At 47.0% G+C, this 10,000-nt stretch overlaps 1 protein-coding gene across 1 annotated transcript in view; it reads left to right on the top strand.

Moving 5' to 3' along the window:
• Window positions 1-5,723, top strand: part of kalrna (kalirin RhoGEF kinase a) — a 107,052-nt gene extending 101,329 nt beyond the window's left edge. Inside the window, 10 exon segments of the mRNA XM_030080534.1 lie at window positions 132-159; window positions 273-435; window positions 1,611-1,732; window positions 1,916-2,047; window positions 2,939-3,097; window positions 3,368-3,446; window positions 3,565-3,616; window positions 3,816-3,964; window positions 4,874-5,012; window positions 5,103-5,723. Of these exon segments, the coding sequence (XP_029936394.1) occupies window positions 132-159; window positions 273-435; window positions 1,611-1,732; window positions 1,916-2,047; window positions 2,939-3,097; window positions 3,368-3,446; window positions 3,565-3,616; window positions 3,816-3,964; window positions 4,874-5,012; window positions 5,103-5,660 (1,581 nt within the window). The 3' untranslated portion in view covers window positions 5,661-5,723.
• The last annotated feature ends 4,277 nt before the right edge of the window (window positions 5,724-10,000 follow it).

Here is a 10,000-nt window from a genome sequence, read left to right as displayed (position 1 = left end):
CCTATAAATAAAATAAACAGATTTTTTTATTGTGTAGAGCTGATTTCACTTCATGATGTCACTTCCCGTTGTGCTATCAAACATGTTATTATAAACGGCCTGTTGTGACCTTTGACCTCGTCTCCTTTCAGCTCCTCAACCCAAACTTCATCCAGGAAGGTGAGAGCAGTTTTATAAACATTAAGCCTTTAAATCCTGGACCTGTTTCACTGTTAAACACAAGACATGTGTCGCACACGTGTGTGTGTGTGTGTGTGTGTGTGTGTGTGCAGTGGCTCCAGAGTTCCTGGTGCCCCTGGCCGACGTGGTGTGTGCGTTCGGAGAGACGGTGGTTCTCTGCTGTAAAGTGTGTGGCCGGCCCCGACCCTCGGTCACCCTGAAGGGCCCCGACCAGAGCGCACTGGTCAGCAGCAGCCGCCTCACCATCACCATCAGGTACCTGTCTGTGTGTGTGTGTGTGTGTGTGAGAGAGAGAGAGAGAGAGAGATGAACTTTAGCTCTGTTTAACCCCTTCACGCCTTTATGGAGCTGCTTTGTGCTCTGGGGCTCAGTCATGCTGGGACAGGAAAGGGCCTTCCTTCCCCAAACTGGTCCCACAGAGCTGGAAGCAGAGAATTGTCCAAAATGTGTCGGTGAGCTGAAGCGTTCAGATTTCCCTTCAGTGGAGCTGAGGGGCCGAGGCCGAGCCCAGAAACACCAGCCCACAGCGTGACCCCTCCTCCAGCAAACTGCACAGTCGGCACAATGCGCTCAGGCAGGGAACGTTCTCCTGGCGTTCCCCAAACCCAGACTCGTCCATCAGACCGCCACATAGAGGAGCCTGATTGGTCGTTCCACAGAACACGTTTCTGCCGCTCCAGAGTCCGGCGACGGCGAGGTTTAAGGCACACCGTCCGCCGCTCGCCGTCGTGCTCGGTGATGTGAGGCTGGCGTGCGGCCGCTCGGCCATGAAGCTCCTGGCGCTCAGTTTCTGTGCTGATGTCGATGCCAGAGGAGGTTTGGAGCTCTGCAGGTACTGAGGCAGCAGAGCGTTGGACACTTTTACGCACTATGAGCCTCGGCGCTCGGCGACCCCGCTCTGTCACTTTACGTGGTGCCGCCCCCTGGTGGCCGAGTCGCTGTGGCTCCTAAACGCTTCCACTTTGCAATAATCCCACTTCCAGCTGATGGTGGAATATCTAGGAGGGAAGAAACTTGAGCAGCTGACTTGTTGCAGCGGTGGCTTCCTGTTCCATCACTATTCCAGCAGCACCTGGAACTCAGTGAGCTCTTTAGAACCAGACGTTCTCTCACTGATGTCTGTAAAGGCAGACTGCAGGGCTAGCTGCTGGAGGTTATACACCTGTGGCAACAGGACTGAATGAAACACCTGAACTCACTGGTTAACAGGTAAGGCCCAATACTCTTGTCCATGTAGTGTATGTCATGCGAGGGGACCCTTGACATCTGACCCCCAGATATCTGAATGAAAATGGGTTCTTTTACATGTTTACATGATCAGTTAGTTACCACACAAGGCATTCTGGGAAATACAGATTACATTGGAGTAGACGAGGCAGGTTGAGGAAATGACATCATCAGTGAATAACATGATACTGGTCTCCTGTCAGGGACACGGGGGACGTCCTGGTGAAGATCTGTAACCTGATGCCTCAGGATACGGGCATCTACACCTGTGTTGCAGTTAATGACCATGGCTCCGCCTCCTCCTCCGCCTCCATTAAAGTTCAAGGTAACTCATTAAAGGGAACATCAACATCACAGGGCACTGGGCAGTTCTCGCTGATTCTGTGTAAAGCCGCTCAGTGTGACGGATCTGCAGCTCCCTGAGAGGCAGCTCGGGCTCAGCAGAGGGAAAACTAGTTTGCTCCTGAGGGATTCAGTAGAAAGCCTCTTTGTGTCTCCACCCCCTCAGGTATCCCAGCAGCCCCTGGGAGGCCGGTGGCTCAAGAGGCCAGCAGCACAGCAGTGGTTCTTCATTGGCCGCCGCCGGCTGCCAGCGCCCACTGCGCTGTGAGCAGCTACACGGTGGAGCTGCGACAGGAAGGTGAGGGTCCCACTTCCCGTCTGGCTCATTCATCTCTTTAGCCCATTCACCCACAGATATAGACAGAAAGCTCGATACGTCACTGCTCTGTTGTAGCACGCTGAGCGACGTGCTTACGCGGCGGCCATTGCAAAGGGGGCATCCCTCCCTTTGTGGACAATGCCTGTACAATTAAAATAAATCCTAACTCATTTATTTCTCAACCATTTTTCACGCGTTTTTTTTTTTGTTACCAACCTCATGACATGTTGTTATAATACAGAATCTTTGATTAAATAAAAAAATCTAAAAATCTTTACAAAATAGGCTAGTTTTTTTACCCAGGTAAGAGTAAAATATACTTGATTCTTAATTATATTAACAATCAAATCTTTCAAGCTAAAATCTTATTACCCAGATATGTATATATTAAAAATAAAATTTGTTTACTTATATTCTGTATTAGATAAATGTATACACAGTGGTGGAACCAATCAGCTGTTTTATTTAAAAAAAAAAATGTATTAATTCTTGACCACAAGGATCATTGTTAACCAAAAATCCAATGTTTTACAATTTTTTTGTAATTATATATACATGATTTTATTGAATTTGATCTTGTATTACATTTATTAACAAATTACGGGACTCCATTGGTCCTGTAAGCAGGGTATCTCATCAGGGAAACTTCAGGGTGCATCAGGGACATCAGGGTGATGTCCTGGTGACATCATGGTGAGCGAGAATCCTGAAATTTGATACATTTAATCAATTAAACTGATAAAGTCGTCATTCAGTATGATGGATAACACGCGCACACACGCACACACACACACACACACACACACACACACACACACTAAACCTCTCTCTCGTTCTCTCACTCCCTGCCCCCTGGCCCCGCCCCCTCAGACTCGTTGCTATGGCAGCAGGCGTCCAGCAGCAAGGAGGAGTGTGTTCAGATCGACTGTCTGATCCCTGGCGGCCACTACCAGTTCAGAGTCCGAGCCTCCAACCGCTGGGGGGTCGGCCCGCCCTCCCAGCCCTCCAACATGGTCACCCTGCCCAGCAGTACGCGCACACACACACACACACACACACACACACACACACACACACATAGTGAGACATCTTGCTTCAGTCGCAGCACATACAGATCAGGTAGTGCCAAATCCAAAATGTCAGAAATCCAGCTGTGCATGTTCTTTGCTTCCTCTTGTTTTTCTTCCTTTAAAGAACCTTGTAACATTTTAAGAAAAACTGTATATATAAAGTTTATTATACTCATTTGTACTCCTCTTGTGTGTGTGTGTGTGTGTGTGTGTGTGTGTGTGTGCGCAGGCTCTGCCTTTGACGGGACAGGGGTCCAGTGGAAAGAAAACTTCGAGTTGAACTTCTCTGAGATTTGTGAGATCGGGAGGTAAGTGTCTGTGTGTGTGTGTGTGTGTGTGTGTGTGTGTCTGTGTGTGTGTGTGTGTGTGTGTGTGTGTGTGTGTGGTGACTGGCTGTGTGTTGACCTCCACTCTCTCTCTCTGCAGAGGAAGGTTTTCTGTGGTCAGGAAGTGTCTCAACAAGAACACCAAGAAAGAGGTGAGTTATTGATCCACTACTGATCGATCTGACGTGATTGATCCTCCACATGTTGTGCGTTAAAGCTCAGGCTGCAGTGAATTGTTGATTTATTTTAGCTTACAGTGAATTATTCATTCATTCATCACCCTTTGTTTTGGTTTTTGTAATTCAAACTGCAGTGACTGTAAAGCGTTTGATTTCCCGTCCTGGCCTGCAGGTGGCGGTGAAGTTCGTGAGTAAGAAGATGCAGAAGAAGGAGCAGGTCGCTCACGAGGCCGACATCCTTGGCCACGTACAGAACCACCAGCTGGTGGCGCTGTTGGACACTTATGAATCTCCCACCTGTCTGATGCTGGTTCTGGAGCTGTGAGTACCACAGGGAACAACACACCCACCCACACACACACACTGCAGCTCGTCTGTGATTGGTCCTCTGGTGGCGTGGGCGCAGAGATTCTTCTTCATGTTCAGGATCCAGGTTCCTCCATGACTCTGAGTAGAAAATTTAAAACTGTTTTGGTGCCAGTTGTGAACATTCAGATCAGAACATCGTGACTTTTTTGGACCAGGACTATTTAGTGACTTAATTACCAGTAAAATTAAACAATGAAACCTGAGCAAATTCAAAAAAACCATTTTTTTTTTTTTAAATATGAGATGATTTTTTTTTAAATATGAGATGAGATGATTTTTTTTTTTAAATATGAGTAATGTTTTTGCAAATTAGCAAAAACATTACTGTAAGATTAGTATAAAAAAAATAAATGAATAAAAAGGCAAAAAGAAATTACAGGAAAATTGCGAAAACTATACAACTATATTTATAATTATCAAAATATGACGATGAGTGATCCAGCGTAACATTAGTAAAAAATTAACCAAAAAACGACCCCCCCCCCCCCCCCCCCCCCCCCCCCCCCAAAAAAAACCCTATATTTTTAATAAAGGTTTATATAAACCTATATCTCTTTTTTTTCCACCCAAATCACAGTGCAGATTAAAGCTGTTATTGGAAAGTGACATTCTGGGGGGAAACACAGATATTTTTGTTTGTTTGTTTGTTTTTTAATTTTTTGGAAGGAATTTGTTTGAACAAATCATAGAAGTCTGCCCACCTTTTTGCACATGACACAAGAGCATCAAGAGTGTTGGCATGCGGCCGGCGGGCAGGAGAGCGAGGCGCTGTGTTCATCAGCTAATCAGCTGTGCCGACAGAATAGTGATGCCGTGTGCGTGTGTGTGTGTGTGTGTGTGTGTGTGTGTGTGTGTTTCCAGGCTGGACAACGGCCGCCTGCTGGACTTCCTCGTGGCTCATGATGAGCTGATGGAGGAGAAGGTGGCGTTCTTCATCAGAGAAACGCTGGAGGCTCTGCAGCACCTGCACACCTGCAGGGTGGCTCACCTGGACCTGAAGGTGTGTGTCTGATGTGTTTTGATGTGTGACGAGTCTGTCTGTCATTGGCTCCGCCCTCTGAGTCCTGACCTGTGTCTGTGTCTCCTGCAGCCTGAGAACATCATGGTCGACCTCCGCTCCGCCACCCCGTGCGTCAAGCTCATCGACTTCGGTGACGCCGTCCAGCTTTCCGCCCACCGCCGCTACGTCCACCTGTTGCTAGGCAACCCTGAGTTCGCCGCACCCGAGCTGATCCGCGGCACGCCGGTTTCCGTAGCGACAGACGTGTGGAGCATGGGCGTGCTGGCGTATGTCATGCTCAGCGGCGTTTCCCCATTTCTGGATGAGTCGCCAGAGGAAACCTGCGTCAACATCTGCCGCCTGGACTTCTGCTTCCCCGACGAGTACTTCCAAGACGTGAGCCAGGCCGCGAGGGATTTCGTCTCCTCCGTGCTCCAGCAGGACCCCAGGAAGAGGCCGAGTGCTACTTCCTGTCTGCAGCACCCGTGGGTGGGGCGTGGGGGTGCGCACGGCGGGGAATACTCCAAGACGCCCTTGGACACGACGCGTTTGGCCACATTTATCGACCGAAGAAGACAGCTGCACGACGTCCGGCCCATCACCAACATCAAGGGGCTGGTGAGCAGCAGCATGGGCAACACGCTGTGAGGGGGCGGAGCTCCGGTCCGCTGCCATGGCATTCAGGACCACATTTTATTTTTACATAGGAAGCATTTGGCTGAGCAGGTAGAGAGTCGATGTCTTATCGATATTGACGTCCAACCTGCTGCCCGTTTACCCAAACCTTCATCTGGCCGCCGGACAGCAACAGTTTGTTCAGGGATATTTAAGCCTATCAGGTTCCCCTTAATAACCCAAAGAATAAAGGGGCAGATGGCCTACCAGTGTGTTATGTCCCGGTGTTTCAGTCCTATCAGCCAGGGTCCTGGACGTGTGGTGGGTCGGGGTAGAACCAGAACCAGAACCTGAACCCATGGACTGGTAGGGTTCAGAGTAGGTAGAGAGTTTCAGTTGTTTGAGTGATGCTGTTATCATAGAGACGAACACTGAGAGGTTCACTGCCTTGCTCAAGGACACTTTGGCAGGGAATCAAACCAGTGACGCAGACGGTTTGTTCAGTCCACATCTTGCTCCCAGTTTGTCCAAATTAAATTCTGCTGTCAGTTTGTCACTGCTTCCAAATCTTCTTCGAACAGGAAGTGAGCGGTCCATACAGGAAGTGAGCGGTCCACACAGGAAATGTCCCCCTAAACAGCACAGAAACAGAAAGTTGGACTGTCCCTTTGGCTTCCTTTGATGTTTGATTTCTTGGTACTGATGTTACCTCTGGCTGCCACTGGGAGACGCCAGTGAGCCAAGTTGCTTTGTTCAGATTTTAATTTCCTTCTGGTTTTAAGAAAGGGCAGGGGAGGGGGAGGGGGAATTCATGTTTGCCTTGATGACCTGAAGCCAGGGGAGCTGAACTGGATTGACCGGCGACTGTGAACCCCAGCTGATCGGCCTACATACTGGTTTACTGGTTTACTCAACTGGATGAAGTGGAACTGGACAGACGGTCCTGAGTTTACATGATTTTCAACAAACTGTAATGAGGTGAAACTTGGCCAGGGAGACGGGGACGTATCACCACCACAAACCCCCCCCTCCCCCCCCCCCAAGTCTCCCTTAAAAGACCCCAAAATGACCTGCAAGAACAAACAAGACTTAAGGATTCCTGAATATGAAAAAGGCACCGTTTGAACTTTGCTCATTTGACTTTTTTATTTAGCAAGTCAAAAATTTAAAAAAGAAAAAAAAATCGTAGGTAGTTTGCAGAGGTAGAATAATCAGGGAGGAAAATGCCTTCAGCGTCTAACCAGGGTTAGAAATCTGTGTTTGTTTCTAGAGAGGGAGCTGTGAGTCCACACCACAGTTAATGAAAACACTGAGGTGTGTGGGTGTCTGGCAGACACCTGCGGCAGGTGACCCGGCAGCCTCGGGACGTCCTGTCGCATCCTGAAACACAAAGAGTGTGTGTGGCTGCTGGTTGAAGACACAAAACATTTTTTCCTGCCCTGGTTTGTGTTTCTACTGTTGAATGTAATTTGCTGTAGAATGTGCTCTGCCCTTTGCTGTCACAGCGCCCCCTGCTGGCTGCTGATGCCTCTGCTGTCACAGTGCCCCCTGCTGGCTGCTTTGCATCCCCTCCAGCATTTAGTGTAAGCCAATAGACCTCAGGAACACCCACTCACTTTAATTAAAGGGACATTTCACCGATAATAGATAAAAGCTCCACTTGTCCTGCTGGAGAATCCAAATCTCTGCCGTCCAGTCACATGATCAGGATGGATATTAAAGACTTGTTTGTTTGTTTGTTTGTTTTATCCAACAGAGACAGTGTGCATCAATAAACATTTCTGTGACTGCACCAGAATGAGCCAAAAGGCTTTTCACCTGCTGTCTCTGGCTCTCAAACAGTAAAGGCAACAAACAAAACACAACATAACTATGGAATTACCAATACATGCTAACAAAATAGTCCTGGCACAATAAAAATCAAGCTAAAAATAATCCTCATCCAGCTGCAATGGTTTGATGGCTGTTGGTTCTGGAGTTTACCATGAAGGATTGTGGGTAAAACTCTGCACACGGTGAGGACTGGATACAGATATCATGCATTTGGGTGAAATGTTCCTTTTAACTTCTCTCCATCTCGTCAGCAGAGGATCTGAGTCGTGGACTGAAAGTGAAGTTACGACGTCCTGAAGGTGCCGCATCACTGTTGCATTTAGGGACGTTGGAAATTCCAGTTTCCCACAGTAAAAAGTATGCAGTGGAGCCGAGCATCATGTGTGTCCAGGTGTGTGAGGCTGGAGGTGTGGTCACACACACACACACACACACACTCCAGAAACACACACATCAACTGTTCTCTTATTAAATGTAAAGTTCTAAGAGCAGAATGAGCCAAAAGGCTTTTCACCTGCTGTCTCTGGCAAGCAAAACAAACAAACAAAAACCAAGGGAATAATGTCCAGAAAATTGTCCTTACAATTAGTATAATTAGATTTTTTTAGGGTTTACAGGAAAAAATCTTTTCTCTTTTGTGTGTAATTTCTGGGTTATTTTTTGTAATGTTGCTCATTGCATTTTTCTCATGTTTTTAAAAGAAATCAAACAAATCTGCTCAGGTTTCAAAGGCTTAATTTAACAAAACCACGAGACACTTCATGACAGGCACAGCTGTTCGGTTACAGGAAGATGAAGCAGCGCTACGTCTGGATTACTTTACGTTAACGCTCATCATTTCCATGCAGAGCGGCAGGTGCCATCAGCCTGAATGCAGCGTCCAGCGCAGAGGACGGAGTGTCTGGGAAAAACCACGGGACCTGAACGCAGCGTCCAGCGCAGAGGATGGAGTGTCTGGGAAAAACCACGGGACCTGAATACAGCATCTATTTGTCTGTGGAACAGGAACTCAGCCAAACTTTGGCAAAATCTCCAAGACATGGCACATGAACCTCATGAGCCCCAGGAAAACCATCTGCTCAGGGGTCAGGGGTCATGTGATGTGATGCAGCTGTTTGAGGATCTTTCTGGAAGTTTCTGTTCTTCATGTTTTTATTCTTCACTCCGTCCACATCAAAAACTCATCAGCCACATTTTCACTATTGCTTCTGAAACGTCAGTTTGACTTAACTTCACCTCTGATGGAGCGACCTGAGCCCTGTTCACATGATGCTCACATGTTCACATGATGTTCACATGTTCGCATGATGCTCACATGTTCACATGATGTTCGCATGATGCTCACATGTTCACATGATGCTCACATGTTCACATGATGCTCACATGTTCACATGATGTTCACATGATGTTCACATGTTCACATGATGTTCACATGATGCTCACATGATGTTCACATGTTCACATGATGCTCACATGTTCACATGATGTTCACATGATGCCAACATGATGCTAACATGATTCTCACGTGCACATGATGTTCACATGATGCCAACATGTTGTTCACATGATGTTCACATGTTCATATGATGTTCACATGATGTTCACATGATGCTCACATCTTCCCAATGTTCACATGATGCTGTACACATGATGCTCACATGTTCACATGATGCTCACATGATGTTCACATGATGCTCACATGTTCACATGATGCTGACATGATATTCACATGATGTTCACATGATGTTTACATGTTAATCACATGATGCTCACATGATGTTCACATGATGCTGACATGTTCACATGATGCTGACATGATGTTCACATGATGTTTACATGATAATCACATGATGCTCACATGATATTCACATGATACATGATGCTCGCATGATGTTCACATGATGCTCACATGTTCCCATGATGCTCACATGTTGCTCACAAGTTCACATGATTTTCACATGATGTTTACATGATATTTGCATGATGCTCACATGATGTTCCCATGATGTTCCCATGCTCTGCACATGATGTGCACATGATGTTCCCATGATGTCCCCATGATGTACACATGATGTTCCCATGATGTGCACATGATGTGCACATGATGTTCCCATGATGTCCCCATGATGTACACATGATGTTCCCATGCTCTGCACATGATGTGCACATGATGTTCCCATGATGTCCCCATGATGTACACATGATGTTCCCATGATGTGCACATGTTTCCATGATGTGCACATGATGTTCCCGTGATGTGCACATGATGTTTCCATGATATTCCCATGATGTTCACATGATGTGCACATGATTCTCACATGCTGCCATGATGTGCACATGATGTTCCCATGATTTTCACATGATGTTCCCATGATGTTCCCATGATGTGCACATGATGTGCACATGATGTTCCCATGATGTTCACATGATGTTCCCATGATGCTCAAATGTTCCCATGATGTTCACATGATGTGCACATGATGTTCCCATGAAGTGCACATGATGTTCCCATGATGTGCACATGTTGAGACGTGTTTCTG

The sequence above is a fragment of the Myripristis murdjan genome, chromosome 21, assembly GCF_902150065.1.
Source record: "Myripristis murdjan chromosome 21, fMyrMur1.1, whole genome shotgun sequence".
Classification (NCBI taxonomy): domain Eukaryota; kingdom Metazoa; phylum Chordata; class Actinopteri; order Holocentriformes; family Holocentridae; genus Myripristis; species Myripristis murdjan.
This window is presented reverse-complemented; position numbering and strand designations above follow the sequence as displayed.